Here is a 20,008-nt window from a genome sequence, read left to right on the forward strand (position 1 = left end):
ATCGAACTAAATTTTGGTGTTAACCGAATAGTACACCTTAAAGAGAATTCCATAAGTGAATATAAAGCAATTTATAGTGGGATGGAGTTAGGCCTCGACATAAGGCAATTGGTTTTGTACAAGGTTCCAACAGCACTTATATGGTCACTAATGTGATGTTTGGCTCAACACTCTCAAGGTCTATGGAGGCTTCTATTTTCTTGGAAAGTATAATCTCATATGGGAAAAGTATGATAATATAAAATGAAATATATAAGTGAAGTGGATAGGGCTGTGTTAGTTTCCAACAATGCTTATATTGGGCCCATTTTCTTTTCTAACGCCGGGACTTTTTATTTTTATTTTTAAAATGAACATATTATTAAATACACAAATATCAGACTGTATGGAGAAAATATAGGGAACCTTTAAAAAATAGACTAAAATCAACAAAAAAATATCATTTTTACTGTATAAATTTTTTAATCTTGAACTCTATAAAATTAGTAATGTTTATGGATAGCTCTTTGTCTATATTAAATTATAAAATACTCGATCAATTTTTTAATTGCAATACTCATTTAATTAAAAACTATATTAGGAAAAATTTTGTAGAACTATATTGTCAATTATTTTATATATAAATTTTAATTCACAAACTTATAAATTTAAAATTTAATCATAAAATATTATCTGTGAAAGCATATGTATTACAACTAGTTAGGATTCTATTCTTGACTCCTCTCCTTCAAGTGCAACGAGTCCAAGTGCAAATGCGACTCAACTGATTGTTACTTAGGAGTGTTGTAGAATAGAATGCCACATGGTAAAAGTATATAAGTAAAAGAAAAATAAATGGAGTAGATTGAGCCTTAGCACAAATAGGCTGAGTGCAAATAGAATTTTCATGGGCTTTGGGAGTTCTGGCCAGGTAAGATTGGAGACTTACTTGCACAAGGCCATCATCTTTATACTTCTACATATACATTACACAGTATTTTTATACTTTTCTCATGTGGGATTATGCTCTCCAACACTCCTCAAGTGCAATTAGGAATTTATGCTGCAATATTCTCTCTCAAGTGCAACCTTCCCATTATAGAGTTGCTAATTCTGGTTGGAGTCATAAATAGATCGTGTCTCGAGACATGGGTAAACCCGAATATGACACTTTTAACTAATCGTGTTAGATAAATCCTAAGATGGACATGTTCATTATGCAGGTTACACGACACTACTTGTGCAGCCCGTTTAATACTATACAGTTTATAACATATCTTAACATCTTGTATTAAAAAATTACACATTTAACATATTAACAATTTAACATATAAAAAATTAACAAAATTATCATATAAGTTGTATTTTAATATACTATTCTAATCTAATCAAACGTGTTTATGTGTATATTTGTGGCATGTGCTACATGTTAATCTAGTAACCTTACTAAATAAATGTATACAAGTGTGTACGTAGCTGGTTATACGGTTCAACCTATTTAAATCTACTATCTTTCACCGTGAATATCTAATACCAAAATTCATGTAACTACATATTAGGTCGTGTCAGAAATTGCCAGCCCTATTTCAAGTGCAACTAGGCCTGGATTGAATGTTACTGCAGGGGATGTTGGAGTTAGAGAATAGAATGCCACATGGTAAAAGTATAAGAAGAAAAATCAATATATAAGTGAAGTAAATTGAGTCTTAGCAGAAGCTAGTTGGTTTTTTGAAAGGCGAGGTTCCAGACCTATTTATATGGTTATTGGTATGATGTTTGACCCGATAATCTCAAGGCCTATACAATTTATACAGATGCTAATCCTCTGTTTGATAATATTTATTGAATTATGTTTTCAGCTTCAAGGAATTTGGGAACAAAAATTCTTATCTCATTCAACATTTTATAAATGTATTATAAGCTTCTCCTAACTAGGAGATGAAGTTATAGGACGTCTAACAATCTTTGATGTATAGTAGATTTGTAATATCCATTTATTTTGCATATTTAGTGCCTGCTTCAAGCAGTCGTACTATTTGTCTTATTTGTGAAGGTGAAATATTGATTATCTGTCTTGTTTATAATTTTATAGCGGGATACAGAAGCAGATCTCCACAAGTTCCACTATCCGTAAGCTTGTTGCACTTACATTCATAAGGGTCAGCTTGGCATACATGGAGTTCAAGAGAATTTATGAGGTTTGAAATTGAACTTGTCCTCTTGACTCTTCAAAATATTTTCTATAGTTGTGAGCATGGTAGTAAAATATCCAGGCTTCTATTTTTATGAGGTTTCATGTATTTTCTGAAGCATGACTACATAACTCTTCCCCACCTTGTAAACTTTGTAATCTGCTTCCCAAGTATGATTCATCTAGTGATTCTTGGAGGATTTAACTGCTAGTTTTAATCCTTGAGCTCCTTAAGTATACAAATCAACCGGATCACAGCTTTTCCTCTTATCCTAAAGATTCTCAAGTATACAAAATAACCAGACCATATGGCTATTTAGCCTGCTAGATCATCTGGTTCTGCTGTTCACCTCTCATTTTTCTTTTTAAGATGCCAACATGGTCATGCAAATTATTTTTCCCAGAGGTGCTTTCTGGAATTACCATATTAATGTAGTTTGGATGAGCCATATTCTCACTGAAAATAAAATGAAAGAAAAAAAGTTTTTGATTCATCAGTTCACAGGCCAAATGCTGCGGACACATTGTCTACTGGATGTCTATGAAACTTCTACAACTAATCTCATGCTCCAGATCTCCCTGAAATCTAAATTTTGTGAAAAAATCTACTTATTCTAATTATATTGTTGTTCCAGGGAACCTATTTGACCAGGATTCAGAAGCAACCTTCATATCTCATTTCACTATTGGACTGTCTATGGGCAAGAATCATGGCTGCAATCTTGTTGCCAGTGCATATGTTGGCTAAGAAGCTCGTTTACCGTAAAATTCATTTAGCTATTGGAATTAGCAAGGTTCTCATTTTTTTCATTATCAGTAGCCTTGATTCTTTTCTCAAACAATATGTTCAGTATAAGTTGTCTAATCTTTTTGAAAAGCATTAGACTCAGTTTGCAGAAACTATCTATTCTCTTCTTTACTCCTTATTTTCAAAGCTTTTCAGGCCTCCCCCCAACACACACACACACACACACACACACACAAATGCAATAAAGGAAGAAAGAAAACTTTTGCTATAAAATGTTCTGATCTTTTTTCTGTTCACCCGGGAATCTCCATTTTCTCGTCTCTCTTGGACATTCAATGTGAATGTATTTTGTTACGAAGAAATATAATTTGATGCCTATGGTATCTCGCAGGCTGGCATAAGTGGTGGTGGCAGTTTACCTATGCATGTTGATAAGTTTTTTGAGGTTGGAGGCTTGTCATACTTTTCTTGCTAAATGAGGGATTTTCTGATTATGATCTCACAGTGATGCCAGTAATACATGCAGGCAATTGGCGTAAAAGTGCAGAATGGGTATGGTATGACAGAGTCATCTCCAGTTACTGCTGCCCGACGACCTACTTGTAATGTAAGACTTGTATCTGATATAATTGATTTTGGACTGTTGAACTTTTTAAATGTTCATAGTTGAATTTAACTACATTTAATCATGATCAGAAACTTTCTGAAATTCTGGTGTTGATTTTGCAATTTAAAAGCTATGGATATGGCTATGTTCATGAAAGCTGTTTGATATATTGAACCCAAAAACTTAGACTTGTCCATCTGAGGCCCCCATAAAATGCAAAGTAAAGTTCCATAAATTATAATTTTATGTAACATGAGTATGGCTCGATCATGTTCATGCACAATGGAATCGGACAAACAAAATATACTAGGGAAGGACACAACCAACCGGTAGCAACAAGTAGAATAGGATGCAGCAATGGCTTGCTATATTTAAAAGTTTTTAATTCACATGTGATGCACTTGAATAGTTATTGAGTAATAGATACATTTTCATATATTAAAAAGTCTTGAGGCTTCAGGTAATAGCAGTTAGAGAAAAGATAGTCTAGACTACTGCAGAACTTATTTGCTCAACCTCTGTCTTTGATATAAGAAATAGCTTCCAATTTTGCATATGAAATGATTTTGTTCAATGATCATTTCTATTTTCTTCTTGAACAAATTGTTTCTTTTATATGGAGTTCTAAACCAAATTCATGAAAAAGAGTAAACTAAAATTAAAATGATGCCTAACATAGAAATAAAATTCAAAGCAAATAATAGATAAATGATAAATGAATCCTTAATCTCAATAATATGGTGGTGAATTAAATCATTCATTGATGTAATAATAAAAATCAATAATACTTTTAGCTCCATAGAGTTTAAGTATATAAATGACATATGTTATCAGGAAATAAAATATAACTGCTAGAGGTTCTGCATGCAATTCACAGCTTACATCCAAGCAATTTCTTTTGTCCACCCGTCTTTTCTACAAAATGAACTACTTGCTTTGTCACATATACCACCTAAATAATAAACACATTTATCCCTTGTGTTGTGAATACAACCATCCTTACTCTCAAGTGATCCGACCGTAGATGGGCCATTTTCATGTACCCTTTTTCGTATTTATCTCGACTTTTGTGTTATCTCTACCTTGAGATGAAATGGTGTAGTACCTAAGAATGTTTCAGATTTAAATTTTGAAGGTTCTTGGCTCAATTGGGCATCCGATTCGGCACACAGAGTTTAAAGTGGTAGATGCTGAAACTGATGAAGCTTTTCCAGATGGCTCAAAAGGGATTGTGAAAGTTAAGGGGCCGCAAGTGATGAAAGGTTACTACAAGGTAATATCTTTCTTAAAGGCTTAAACAGCTGTTTTTTGAGCCCAAGACCAATCAGGGATCAGGTTTGTAATTTCCATTAAACCATGACAGTGATGGTTTGTAACTGCCATGACTTGAACCATAATAAATAGGGGTCAGTTTGCTTGGCTTCAGTGTCCCCTGCATTCCAACCACTACAAAGCCTTTCAGCTTATACTACAATAGAATTTGTAATGACTATTACATTGGGAATTCAGCTAAGAACAATTACGTTAGAAAGATAAAATGCAGCAACATGTTACGAAGCCATGATTAGACATAGTCACTTATCCACAATGCTAAACTTGTTCCTGCAACACAAATTTAAACAATAGTATTGCTTCTATGGACCTTGTATCCTATTGTTAGAAATATTTATCATCTTTTGAATGATTTATGCAATGCTGTAGAGAATTACAAATTATTATAAATTTTAGTAGGAGTTAAATTTCATTTTACCTTTCAATTAATCATATCAAATTTAAATAATTTCATTGATTTCTTAGTCCTGGAATCAGATAAAAAGATGGAGTGATCTGTTTCATTTTATTCTGTTCTATGTTTTTCTTGCTCCATTATCCACTCCAGGCCATTACAGCAAACCAAACATAGTTAATACTTATTTTAAAAATTCAAAATTGGTGTAAAGAACCATTTCTTTTTACTTTGATCAGCCCAATGGTGTGTGCTGAAAGTTCACAATTATATGAATGTGTTCTAGGATTTCGTCAGGATTTTAGATCTTTTCAGTATTTATTTTATGATGAACTTTTTAAAAATTAGCATATGAAAACTCATGATAGCTTTTCTATAGTGTTGATTGTGTAATATGTTTGTGTTAATGTTCAACTAGAATCATTTGGCCACAAAGCAAGTGTTAGATGAGGAAGGTTGGCTAAATACTGGTGACATAGGTTGGATTGCTCCTCACCACTCAATCGGGCGAAGCCGCCATTGTAGTGGTGTTGTTGTCTTGGAGGGACGTGCTAAGGATACCATAGTTCTTTCAACAGGTATGTTAGAAGTTTATGGTTTTCCTAGTATAATGTTGCAGTTCTGAATCTTCTCTCTATTAAGATTCTCATCCCATCATAAATTATATGCACTAGCAGAAATATTTTATGCGCTCTAGCTTAATGCAACAGATCTAGGTTATTTAGTTCAACTCTATTCTGCAACCAAACCTGGTACTCATTAGGATTATTGCTGAAATCGCATATCAAAGCATGTTATGTTTAACTATCCTACTTTGTTTGGGGGAAATAGGTGAAAACGTTGAGCCCTCGGAGATTGAGGAAGCTGCTATGAGAAGTGCCCTAATTCAACAGATCGTTGTCATTGGTCAGGTATATTTGGCGGAAAAATATGCAAAGTACTTAGGGGCCTTTAGGAAGTGATGCATTTATTTGTTAATAGCATCTATAACATGCAGGATCAACGTCGTCTTGGAGCTATAATTGTTCCGAACAAAGAAGAGGTGCTGCTAGCTGCAAAAAAGTTGTCCATTATAGATGCCAACACCTCTGAGCTGAAGAAGGAGCAAATGGCGAGCATGCTAGATGAGGAACTTAGGAATTGGTAACATTCTTGAACTTTAGTTACTCTAAATGCTATAGCAAACACTTGCCTGAAGTGTTAATTTGTAATTTGTTATTATTATTAAATTGGTTAAGCTTTCTTGCATTCGTCCAGTGGCGTCTGCGGTAATCTAGAATAAACCGAATGATTTTGTTGAGTTTAAGGAAAGCCCTGGAAGTTAGTATTGAGAGAGGCAATACCAATTATAGGAAGTTGAAATATTCTCGATTTGGAATATTTAGTTTGAGTTTGTCATCCTGCAATAGGTAATGTTTCTTTTCTTGGAAGGACCAGATCAGACAATCAAAAGTAGGTTTAATATGGAGGATTGAAACGTCTTCCTAGTTATATCGCAAATCTTTTAGATAAACCTCTTAAAGAATTAGAAGGTCTAGTATATTGCGATGTGTGATTTGATCGAAATTCTGATTTTACAGTTTTGAAATGAAAAACTGTCATCCCATTTATTTTGGGATGCCCTGGATCTGACATGTCTCTTGAGAGGAGTAACATGAAGCTCAGAATTGTGGGTGTATCTCTTTTGAACCTAGTTGTTTCAGATACAAAAATGAAATGAAAACAACCACCCACACCCCGCCCCCGAATCCTTTCGGCTTACAAACACATTAAAATTCAATAGAAGCCTAAGTTCCGAAAATGCAAAATACAAATAAAGAAAAAAACTCTTTTATATATTGACTTCATATAGAATTTTGAGGACTTTCTTTCCTTTGCATCTTTCTGTCTCTTCTTATTTTCTCTTAAACTAGATCTGTTTCCTTTTCTAGTTCTAGATCTCTGTATATAATCCTATTTTTGTATATTATTTTTCTCTTTTTAATGTAAACCTGTTAATGCCCGCCTAATACTATACATAGGACTTGCGTTTATTGAATAAGAATTCCATTATTCTTCTAAAATACTGTCTGCTCAGCTTTCAACTAGCTGGTACCAGTCCAATGGAATTTAACTTGTTTAACCATACAAGCACTTTCTAGACTTTAGTGTAATTAACTCTAGGCCTTTTATATGGTCAGCAAGCTTAGTTTGAGCATTTTAAAAACAAAGATATATTCTTATTTGGACAAAGGAAGGAAAAAAGAAAGGCCTTTGCTATTAGTAGGATGAAAAATGTTTTGCATTTAGATTTGGGGTTAATAACTTGAATGTCCAGTTTTCAGTTATGACTATTGCGTTAATTTGTATCAATAACATTATAAATTGGTTAAGTTGTGGCCTGATTTGAGAGGGCGTGTACCAAGAATCCGAAATTGCTTATTTGGCAAATTATTTATTCGGAATAATTTTAGTTCAGCATCTAACATAGTAAAGGTTAAGATCTCACATAAAATTATTTATTATGTGTAGAAATCATCAGTTATAAGATCTTTCAACTCTGTTCTGATCTGGATCTTCTGTCACCTTACTTATGCTACGTCATATGCTACTCTGATTTATTTATTTGAAAAGTATGACACGCCAATAATTTGGGAGTTTTGGCGCTTGCTTTTCTAAGTTTGACCATAATCAACACCAATTGTAAATGCTGCACATATTTGTACAATTAGAATATTGACTACAATTGAAAATTTGAAATTTCTGTCTTTAGCCCTAGATGTTTTACATTCATGATTAGATTCCATCTCGTTGCCTCGATGATCAAGCGTCCTTTTTCTGTCTCAGCCGGCCACTCATCGTAATCACAAGCTTTTTTGTCTTATGATCCTTTTTTTTTATTTTGGTGATCACTGAAGAATTGAGCTCTTCTGCTTTAAGCCCTCCAGAATCCTGCAGTATTTTCATTTGAATTTCTTTTACGATTCTTGTGCTCTGTGTAAGAAATGAGAAGGCATCTTAAAGGAATGCAGCTTAGATACAAGATAGTTTTTCCTTAACCTTGTTTTTCTTTTAACTTCTCTTATTTTATAGGATAACTACATTAAAATACATGTGGTTTTGTCATTTGATAATGTTTAGTATCTGATTTCTTTTCAGACAAAAAGAGGTATTAGGTTAAAAATCGTAACAAAAAGAAGTATTTCACCGTTAAAAAGTATTAATTAGCAAGGATTTATCCATGGTCATTCCGATCAGCCATTATTATTATATTTCTCGTGTTCAATAATATAGGTTTAGAGCTTAACAACTCAATTCGTCATTATTACCGTTAAATCGATATCATCGGATCAATGACTTTTTAAATTGCGATTCAACCGTCAAATATTGGAATTAGAAGTGGTTAAGTTCCAAACTCATATTCAACCGTCAAATATTGGAATTAGAAGTTGTTAAGTTCCAAACTCACATTATCAAACACGGACATGATAATGAAGGCCGATCGGTGTAAAAGTAGTTGCATCCTTGCAAATTGAGATTTTTTAACAGTAAAATATCTTTTTTTGTTATGATATCTAACCACATCTTTCTTTGTCTGAAAAAGAAAAACCACGTACGAAAAATTGTAAAATAGTGAAAGTACAAGGTACTTCTTTTGTACTTATCCCTACTTTATATATCTTCTTTCAGTTGGTTTTGCTTCTCTCTTCATGCACAGATGATGAGTGTTTGCTTATTGTACCCTGGCATAGTTATCTTTCATTTTCATTTTATGTGATAATTTATCACCTGGAAAAGCAATTGAATCTAAAATATGATATTCCTTTGAAAGCTGTTATAGTAGAATTCTCATCCTTCATGAGAAAGTTTGAATTTTTTTTTTTTTTGTTACAAGCAGGACATCAGGTTGTTCATTTAAGGTTGGACCAATACTCACTATAGATGAGCCTTTTACGGTAAATCTTAAATTAAAATAATTGAAACCATGCCTTTATTTTGCTTTCGCTCCATTAATATTTATCTTTGAGCAGCATTTACCATTTGGCTCATCATACCCATTTCTTGCAGATTGAAAGTGGCTTGATGACCCCAACCATGAAAATCAGAAGGGACAGAGTCATGGACCAATACAGAGAGCAGATAGCCAATCTCTACAAGTAGTTCAGATGCAAAGAAAGATACATGAGATAGAATAACTAAAGAAAGGGCCTTTGTATATGGTCACAAGAAAATAACCTGTTCCCAGGTAAATTCCAATAGCAGTGTAGAAAAACTTCTTGATTTGGGTGTGAAAGCTACTTAATATTTGTGATTAGGGCAATAACAAACACCAGAGAGGGTGAGGATCAATTCTAAAATTTATAGATGAGAGATTGTTGGACTAAATCAAACTAAAGATTTTATTTACTATAATGTATATATGCTGGTGCACTATGAAAACAATGTTACCCAAATTGGGTTCCTTGATAGCTTTTGCTATATAAATAAAAAGAACAATTGCCGTACTATTTGCTCAATATCTCTTCTCTGTGCTTTTATGACATTTTCAACTGTATACACAGTTTTGACACTTCGTATAAGCAGTAACTCAGATTGAAGCTCTGGGGCATCTTCAGATTTAGGTTTTGTTCCTTCGATGATTATAGTACCAAGCACTTCTCAGCGAGCTTTAATATGACCAGATTTGCTCATTAAATTGATATGATCAGATATATAAGTAAGCACCTCTTGTTGGCATGGGTTGTCTGTCATAGATGAATCAAGTCACTTATTACTCATGCATTAAACTGAAATTAACTTACTCTTTATCCATTATATACTGAAATTAACTTTCCGTACATTTGAATGCTTTTTAAGGATTTTAACTTGATTGTTTTGACAAATACCAATAGGGGAAGAATGAGGTAGAACAAATTGTACTACAAGTGCTTAAATAATGTTATGAAAAAAGATAAATTGATAGGTTCAATGAACAATCTTCTAATATAGATCTAAAAAATGGTTAATTACTAAGACACCCATAAGATTTTTTACCTTTGTTATGGTTTCAAACATCCTACTTTAATATGTCACAGATAATTTATATTTTATCTAATCTTGTAAAGCTGTTCGTTTGTTAGAAGTTGAAAGAAGCAATTGTTTTGCACGAAATCAAGTACTGCCGCCCTCGTGAGTTTAACGGTGCCCCAGCGACCTATATGTTTTCCTTCCTCTCAAAAGGGCAGAAGCTCGCAGCTTAGAGGTGCCCCCGCAACTAAAGAACTCTTGCTCCCTCGTAAAGAAGTTGCCTCTGTGAGTGTTTATTATATTGTAAAGACTAAGGTCAAGTTAAAGAGCAATTGCAATTTAGCATGCGCCCTACAACATAAACTATTTTATATATATATATATATATATATATATATATATATATATATTAATTTCTAACTTTTTTTTTTTTAGATTTGGAGAGCATCTCTCGAATAACAAAAGTACTTTGATTGTGAAATAAAAAGCCTTTGCATCTTAATATCAGCACAAGTGAAATTTTATCACTTTATAATAAATGTAAAAGAATAATAATTTTAATAAATAATTTATAAAAATAACCAAACAATGATAAATCAGAATATGTTTATATGAAAATATATACAAAATGGTATATGTTGTAAAAGAAATAGAATATGTTTCTAAAAAATATTATGAATCATAAATTTTAAGTTACAAATGGACTTTATATGATGAATTTATTAAAAATATAATTTATTTAATATATATATATTATGTTTTAACAAAATTGGAAAATAACCATAATTGTTTTTATAAACATACATTAAAAGGTATATGTTATGTATATTTTTAGTGTTTTTTAATCAAAATTTAAAATTTTCAACATATTTTAATTTCAAAATTTTTTTTTTCCTGTAGCAATGGATATAATACAATATAATAAAATATATTCAACTTATTTTAATATATATTCCTTACAAATAATATACTTACTACATTTATATTTTTTAAAAAATACAAGTAAAAGTTACTGTAAATAGTATACATTTTACAGATATGTTTCGTACATATTTAGTATATAACTGATATATGGTTTATTATATATATATGTCAATTATGTCTTAATTTTTTTTTAAAGATATATGTTAAGTATATATTTATAAATATATAATATATGTTAGTATTTGATATTGGTATCTAGTAGTATATATTTAGTGTATTTATGGTTTCTAATTAGTATATATTTACTACATCTTTGTATATGATGTGCAAAATTCTTAAATTATTTTACTATTTTATTATAAGATTTATATAGATAATATACATTACTATTATTTATATAAATTGAAATAAAATGAATAAATCTTGAGATGTTATGCATGCTAATAAATAAGGAAGGAGGTGGTTGACTATTTCTCAAAGTGCAAGTGTGCGTTACATGATAATGATATAAAATGAATGATTAAATGTTATAAGATTTATCAAGTATAACTGTGGTGGCGATTTTGGATGCGCACCTAAATGTCTCTAGCGACTACGGCACTGCAGAGTTTTTCAACCTAATAGGAACATACTAATTAATTACAAAAATTAGCGTGGAGATGGGAGTCGCCATCCAAGTAATTCTCCGATGCACTTTTTCTAATTGAGTAGCGTTTCTCGATTCCATAAGGAAGCTTCGCCACATCCAAAGATGGATCCATAAGCCAACATCTTTATTTGTGTATCTTAGTCTTTAATTTTATTATTTAACAAACTATTCCCTATAAATGTGACAATTGTATTTCTTACAAGCATTCATTATAGCATGTGAGGTCCTCTTAAGCCTAGCTCATGCTTAACTATTTAATTATGTACAAATGCTCACTTAGTATAGCCCAATTATATGTTATGCATTTAATTTCAACCTTTAAACCTAAATGGACTACTTTTTATGTCAAGGCTCTAATTAGATGATTCTTATTCTAGTATGACCCATTCAATTAATTAAAGCATGGAAAAACCTACTAAGTCTATATAGATTTTAATCTAGGCTCATTTTACCATCTTTTAACCTAATAGACTACTTTTTCATGTTAAGGTCCAAATTTTAAGCCTAAAGTCTATGTGTCCAATTTTAATTAATCATTCACACAGTAAATATTTAGCATCCATTAAAGTATAAAAATTAAAATGTAAGAAATTAAATCTAGTTATTAAAACCACCTTATAACTAAGAAATTGAAAAAAAAATGCATAAAAGAAAGTTATAATGTACAAAATAGATTAAAATGGCATAAAAAATCGAAATAGGGCAAATTTTGGTATAGAGCCAATCTGTTTAGGTCACAGAGCATAGCGGCTCAACATAGAGCCAAATCAATTCTACACAGAGTCAATCGGCTCTAGGGCTTGATCATGTCAGTTCTACGATCTTTTTTTGAATTTTCACGCCCAGGAGCCGATTTGACATGCATAGAAGATTAAAAGATAATTAAAAACTTGAAATACTAAAATAAAAGGCATAAAAATGAATTAAAATGGATCAAAATACATAGAAAATAACACGAACATAAAAAAAGAACAAATTGACAGAAAGTCAGAAAATCTCACATGGCTGATCCTAGATTTGAACATGCAACCCTAGAAGTCTAATATAATCATATAATTATTTATAGAAAGACATATATTGTCATAATCATTCTAATCATCATATTCAAAACTCAATAAAAAAATATGTTATCATATTCCAAGTCAGTGAATTTGACCTATGATTCAATAGGATCTATTTTTACCGATGCTAAAAATGTCCTTAGACAAAGGCTTTGCCGTAGTCATGTTCGGTTCACTTTCCAAATGCCTTGTTTTTCCACATCTCTTTTCATCTCTTTATAGACTCTTATAACCATGTCTGATGATTTTAGGTCTTTTAGAGTCATCTCTAGTTTAGGGAGTATGCGAGAAGGACATACATTGATGGCTGACCCATCATCCACCATCATAGATGGGGTTTTCTTCCATTTCACCTCTGCCATAATATAGAGAGCCTTATTGTGGTCTCTTTCCTCTAATGATAAGTCTTCATCTAAGAAAGTGATCATCCCAGTGATTTTGTCAGTCATTTTAATCATTTTCTCGAGGTAGCCACTATGCTTGTAGTGATGCCAAACAATGCCTAGAAGGATATCTCAGACCACCAAAAAAACTTGATCATTTTTTAAGGGCTTGTTCTTCATTAAGCCAACCTTATTTCTCCACCTGGTCAAGAAATCAAAGAATGAATTATTTGGTTTTTTCTTGGTGGACTTAAGGTCCCTTATTGACACCTCCAAATGAGTATTGTAATCATACTACTTAATAAAATAATTATATAAATAACGACATTCAGCTTTAATGGATTTTTTTAGTCTGTGATACCAGTTTACAGTAGGTCCTTCTAGAGATAAAACAAATAGCTTGAAAATTTGGGTCCTACTTAGTTGAGTAGTTCCTATGATGGTGACATACTACTTTAAATGAACTTTCAGATCATCAATCCTATTAAATTTGTTCATCTCGGGCATCATTAACTTCACAGGCAGTTTATCTTCACCCGTCGAAACCAGCTCTTTGAAATCATAGGACGAGTCCAATCCTTTGATTTCTAGTATGTCTTGCATCTTGTCAAGCCTAGCACTCAAACCACTCATAGCTTCACTAGTGGCAAGGGCAGTCTCCCTTTTGGCCTAATCCAACATGAACTCATCAAAATTCTAGAAATTCTGGGGCACTCCTCTTCTAGCAAGATTTTCAGCATTAGCATTAGCAATGATTGTGGTAGTAGCGGCAATTATAGTCGAGTCAACAGTAACAGGAGGATTAGCTATCGTAGGAGCTACTAGTGCAATTAGGGTCACAGGAGGGGCTTAATTTGCAACCATCCTGTCACGACCCCACCCGTGGGCCCGTGACCGGCACTAGGGAATGGGTAGGCTTAAGGCCACCGAAACCCGTAGTAAGCCTGACACTCACTGATTTAAACAAATCTCATCTCAAATTAATATTAATAAAGCCACAAATTATCTTAAATGCTACATTTTACAAAATTACTTCGGTCTACCAGAAAATACTAGGCGAGACCCGAAGCTCAGAAAATTTACAACTGATACATATACTAATTACTACTGCGGAGAATCTAAGATTTACCATTTTACATACCAAATCAAATACTTCACCCGATGATGAAGGAGTCGGGTTATCAATAAGAGTCGCGAGAGAACTAAGTCGAATCCGAAAAACAATAAATGGAGACTGTCTCGAGAGTGAGTTAAAATCATACATCTAAAACAGTTTCAAATATCTCAATGTCACATTCATTTAATTTTAAAATAATTAATAAATCACGCGAACCATACGTGTCATGCCATGCTTAAACAAAATTTATTCCACATGCAACGGGATGAGTACTTCAAGAGAACTCTAATCCCAACTCTAAAATCTCGATTATTTCAACACTTATGTCTCAACTAACCTCAACTCTATCATCTCAAACCTCTCATTCCAACAGATCGGGCGCCCCAGAGAGCAAAGCTCGACTAGGGACCTTACCTGCACCGGCCACTTAACTCTCGGCCTTAGCCTTTTGGCTCTCTTATCCAATAAGATCGGGCGCCCCCGAGAGCAAAGCTCGACCAGGGACCTTACCTCCACCGGTCATTTAAATATCCAAATAAGAAATCTAGTAGCCATTCGGCTCTCTTAATCCAATAAGACTGGCGCCCCGAGAGCAAGCTCGACCAGGGACCTTACCTCCACCGTCACTTAAATATCCAAATAAGCCGCCCCCAAGAGCAATGCTCGACCAGGGACCTTTACTCCCAAGCAACCACACTCTACTAAGCCCAGAGAGCGATGCTCGACCAGGCAGTCCTAATCTTTCTTTCTCAAAATTTTTACCTCTTTACCTTTTTCTTATCTCTCTCATATTATATTGGACACTCATCCAACTCCTATGTTCTCACCGCCATCCCATCCCCGAGTCATCATGCAATATTAAAATTGGTAATAAAGGAAAAACATATTTAAATAGTAACTAAAAGCATCATGCAAATGATAATAATAATAATTGAATGAAAATTGAAATTGCAAATAAATATTCTCGGTGAGCAAATCAAATTTTATGCATGACACGTGCGTAAACGATATATGACTTTAACTCACGGAATTAGGGCGACCTCCTAGCTCGACTTAGGTGCCCCTGTAGGAGCGAGCCGAATGCAGATGATCATCTAATCACGGAAAACAATTTATCAAAACGATGAAACAATTACAATAGATCCTAGGTCTAGATTCCTAGGATCGACTGTCTAAGAATCTCGACTCGGGAACTACCGAAAATTCAGTGAACCTCCCCTACAACACGAACATTACCCCCCGTGAAAGACGGGTCCAGGACTGCCGGAAAAACACTCCAAATACTTACAATTAAAACAACGGGAGTCGGGTCCCCAAACTTCACTATTTTCCGACTCGCCACACAAAGACAAAACACAAGGCAGTAACCGATGTATAATTATTTATGACTCACAAAATCATCAAATACTCAATATAACCCAATAGACACAATTAAACCAAGAATTTCTAAAATTAACAGGCCAAAGAAAATTACCGAGACGCTCGATCGCCGGCCGACACGCCTACCACGGGAGTCCGATCGACGATCCGAACACACCATCGGACTCACAACGACGCTACCGATGACGATCCCCGCCCGATTTTCCGATCCGACACTCGATCGTCCGGAGAGATTTGCGGACGATCTCGACCGTCGATTCTAAACGAAGCCCGATCGCCACGAAATCGGTGCCATCGCGAAGCCGAGGAGAGTCGGGATATGTCCTCCGATCGTCCATCCTTCGGCCGGAGCTCACGGAAAAGCCCAAAACGCAGCTCGCCTCCACTTTCTCTCCACCGAATCTTCCGCTTCCGGCCACCACCGGGCGTCAGCCGCTACTAAAAGAAAGCTCGCCGAGAGGAGCCGATCGCCACCCAACTCGGCCGCCAACAACGCCGAAACGCCGGAACACCTGAAGCCGCCACACGCGCGATTCCCGCCGCCGGCCGCTGGCTGGCCGGCCAACGCCCACACGGCCGACGCCTGCAACTTCCCTTCTCTCTTCCCGACGCCGACTCTCTCTCTCCTCCTTTCTTCTTCCCCGACTTCTTTTTCTTTCAATATCGACATTAGGCCCCCGAACTTTTCCTTATTACAATTTGGTCCCTCAACTTCCTTAATTACTTACAATTTCATCCATTAGAATTCCAATTTAACCCCCAAACTTCTTTTTAGCCTTTCAATTAAGCCCCTAACTATTTAATTTGGGCCAAATCCGAATTATTGAAAATACACAATTACAAAAATACCCCTGACCGACATATTTATTTACAAAAATACCAAGCTCACAAATTTCCATTAAAACCCCATAAAAATAACATTATACTTTCAATCCTTATTCCAAAATAAATTTCCAATTAAATCCTACACACAATTAAATTAAATAATCAATTTCCAACTTAAAATTTAATACTACTAATCAATTATAATACCAATTTTCTCAAAATTCTTTTATAAAAACATCCCTTATAATTTCTTCCAAAAATTTTCAATATATAATTTTACTTATATAAATATGCATTTGGAAAAATTTTGAATAACCAAAATATAATCATTTCAAATTAAACCCAATAATAATGAAGCTAAAATTAACTTAAATAAAAACTCATTATTAAATATATAAAAATTCCGGGTGTTACATTCTCCCCCCCCTTAAAAAAAATTCGTCCTCGAATTTTAAAAGAAAATGGGCTTCACTTACGACTGAAACTAATTAGGAACCTCTCAACTCTAACCCGGCTTCTAGAGAACTTTCCTCGGCAGAAACTAAACTAAACCACAAGACTCATCAGTAAAACCCTTAAATAAAACTGGCGATCCTCACTTACTACTTCTCGGAAACCAAAACTTTACTTGCTTCCACACACTAAAGGTCCAACACGAGCAAGATCGAAAATACACTTCCTCAGCTGAGACTTACAAACAACTGGATTTAACCTCAAAAAACACTACTAATACTTGGCGGCAAGTCCAACTTACATGCCACCTCACCAACCTGCCGACAAAACCAAGGGTTTCCACACAAGAAGGGCCAATTCTGATCCTGCCAAAAATCCACTCACCAAATTTCCTTCCTAATGACGCCTTCGCACGCATGTGAAAAATCCTTAACATCTACATCACATCATCCTCGACATAACATCCATCTGATCGCATCAACCGACACAACCATGCCATCCTGACACAAGATTCCTCCTTGACTGAAATCCAAAAGCGTCCTTTATTATCTAACATGGGGCCTACAGCTCCACAGACTTACTCTCTCAAAGAACTCACCGTCATCCGTGAGAATTCTCAAGCTAACACTATTTACTTTGAAAAATTTACTTATTTATTTACTTTATAATCATCACTGATAATTATAAGAACTTTGTCACGACCCCACCCGTGGGCCCGTGACCGGCACTAGGGAATGGGTAGGCTTAAGGCCACCGAAACCCGTAGTAAGCCTGACACTCACTGATAAAAGCTTTATTATCTTAAAAAAAATACTTTTATAAAATCGTAAAATCTCTAGTCATTTTTCTTTATATAAAATTCTACAATATCGCGCGCCAGGGTGATGATGCCCCCTATCACCAAGGGTTGCAATGCACAATGTATGATGCATGTCCTAAAATGAATTTATGCATGCCTAACAGTGAAATGCCATAATGCATTCTTACGGGACTGGGCGCAATATTGTATTTTAAAACACTTGTTCTACTTAGAAAAATAAATAATGTTCGCTTAAGTTTCTCTGGATTCTGAGCGTCCGAAAATACTCCTGCCACCTTTCTTAAGCTTCTTACAATCACCAAAACTCAACCATAGAGCTCTGACATCTACTCGACTTCCCAGGCACTACTTTCGGCGCTACTCAATAAGACGATGCCTGATGCGATGACGAGGCAGCTCATGACATGACTGCAACCACGCTCTATACTAAAACAGACTGCGGTGCCCACTATCGAAACAACAATCAAAGCTTCTAAAGGCGGACTGCACTAATCACTTGAAGAAACAGCACGAGTCTATCGCGCTTCGGATCCCCCCATCGCTACAAGGCACATTCTCAGCACAGCACCAAAGACAAGCTTACAAGAAAGGAAAGACTGACTCTCTAACAGAGAAGGCTGAGACACTAGAGTCAATGAAAACAACAAGACAAACTTGATCCTAACTCCGCAGTACCAAGAAAAAATCTTAACTTAGGTCGAAGGAAATCTAAACCTAAGCTCTGATACCAACTTTGTCACGACCCCACCCGTGGGCCCGTGACCCATGACTAGGAATGGGTAGGCTTAAGGCCACCGAAACCCGTAGTAAGCCCCGACACTCACTGATTTAAACAAATCTCATCTCAAATTAATATTAATAAAGCCACAAATTATCTTAAATGCTACATTTTACAAAATTACTTCGGTCTACCAGAAAATACTAGGCGAGACCCGAAGCTCAGAAAATTTACAACTGATACATATACTAATTACTACTGCGGAGAATCTAAGATTTACCATTTTACATACCAAATCAAATACTTCACCCGATGATGAAGGAGTCGGGTTATCAATAAGAGTCGCGAGAGAACTAACAAATACGAATCAAAAATAATAAATGGAGACCGCCACCGAGAGTGAGTTAAAATCATACATCTAAAACAGTTTCAAATATCTCAATGTCACATTCATTTAATTTTAAAATAATTAATAAATCACGCGAACCATACGTGTCATGCCATGCTTAAACAAAATTTATTCCACATGCAACGGGATGAGTACTTCAGAGAACTCTAATCCCAACTCTAAAATCTCGATTATTTCAACACTTATGTCTCAACTAACCTCAACTCTATCATCTCAAACCTCTCATTCCAACAGATCGGCGCCCAGAGAGCAAAGCTCGACTAGGGACCTTACCTCCAGTCCGGCCACTTAACTCTCGGCCTTAGCCTTTTGGCTCTCTTATCCAATAAGATCGGGCGCCCCGAGAGCAAAGCTCGACCAGGACCTTACCTCCACCGGTCATTTAAATATCCAAATAAGAAATCTAGTAGCCATTCGGCTCTCTTAATCCAATAAGACTGGCGCCCCCGAGAGCAAAGCTCGACCGTGGACCTTACCTCCACCGTCACTTAAATATCCAAATAAGCCGGCTTCCGAGAGCAATGCTCGACCGGGGACCTTTACTCCGGCAACCACACTCTACTAAGCCCAGAGAGCGATGCTCGACCGTATGCGTCCTAATCTTTCTTTCTCAAAATTTTTACCTCTTTACCTTTTTCTTATCTCTCTCATATTATATTGGACACTCATCCAACTCCTATGTTCTACTGCCATCCCATCCTGAGTCATCATGCAATATTAAAATTGGTAATAAAGGAAAAACATATTTAAATAGTAACTAAAAGCATCATGCAAATGATAATAATAATAATTGAATGAAAAATTGAAATTGCAAATAAATATTCTCGTGAGCAAATCAAATTTTATGCATGACACGTGCGTAAACGATATATGACTTTAACTCACAGAATTAGGGCGACCTCCTAGCTCGGCCTTAGGTGCCTCGGTAGGAGCGAGCCGAATGATGATCATCTAATCACGGAAAACAATTTATCAAAACGATGAAACAATTACAATAGATCCTAGGTCTAGATTCCTAGGACTGACTGTCTA

The 20,008-nt window shown here is 34.9% G+C and overlaps 1 protein-coding gene across 5 annotated transcripts in view; it reads left to right on the plus strand.

Annotated features, from left to right (window-relative positions):
• LOC8270558 (probable acyl-activating enzyme 16, chloroplastic) overlaps positions 1 to 10,744 on the plus strand; it is a 36,878-nt gene extending 26,134 nt beyond the window's left edge. The window contains exons 9-21 of one of the 5 annotated variants that reach the window (XR_007215904.1): positions 2,072 to 2,177; positions 2,806 to 2,964; positions 3,310 to 3,363; positions 3,445 to 3,525; positions 4,661 to 4,798; positions 5,670 to 5,829; positions 6,083 to 6,162; positions 6,249 to 6,394; positions 9,129 to 9,186; positions 9,299 to 9,476; positions 9,793 to 9,947; positions 10,351 to 10,522; positions 10,673 to 10,744. Coding sequence is in view for 1 of the 5 variants with exons in the window: in XM_048374124.1 (XP_048230081.1) it covers positions 2,072 to 2,177; positions 2,806 to 2,964; positions 3,310 to 3,363; positions 3,445 to 3,525; positions 4,661 to 4,798; positions 5,670 to 5,829; positions 6,083 to 6,162; positions 6,249 to 6,394; positions 9,129 to 9,186; positions 9,299 to 9,391 (1,075 nt within the window). In the remaining 4 variants the exon portion in view is untranslated. Of the gene's footprint in view, positions 1 to 2,071; positions 2,178 to 2,805; positions 2,965 to 3,309; positions 3,364 to 3,444; positions 3,526 to 4,660; positions 4,799 to 5,669; positions 5,830 to 6,082; positions 6,163 to 6,248; positions 6,395 to 9,128; positions 9,187 to 9,298; positions 9,748 to 9,792; positions 9,948 to 10,350; positions 10,602 to 10,672 lie in introns of those variants that run through there. The other 4 variants (XR_007215907.1, XR_007215898.1, XR_007215911.1 and 1 more) reach the window with 4 other exon arrangements.
• The last annotated feature ends 9,264 nt before the right edge of the window (positions 10,745 to 20,008 follow it).

Source organism: Ricinus communis, chromosome 1 (genome assembly GCF_019578655.1).
Source record: "Ricinus communis isolate WT05 ecotype wild-type chromosome 1, ASM1957865v1, whole genome shotgun sequence".
NCBI classification, from domain to species: Eukaryota; Viridiplantae; Streptophyta; class Magnoliopsida; order Malpighiales; family Euphorbiaceae; genus Ricinus; species Ricinus communis.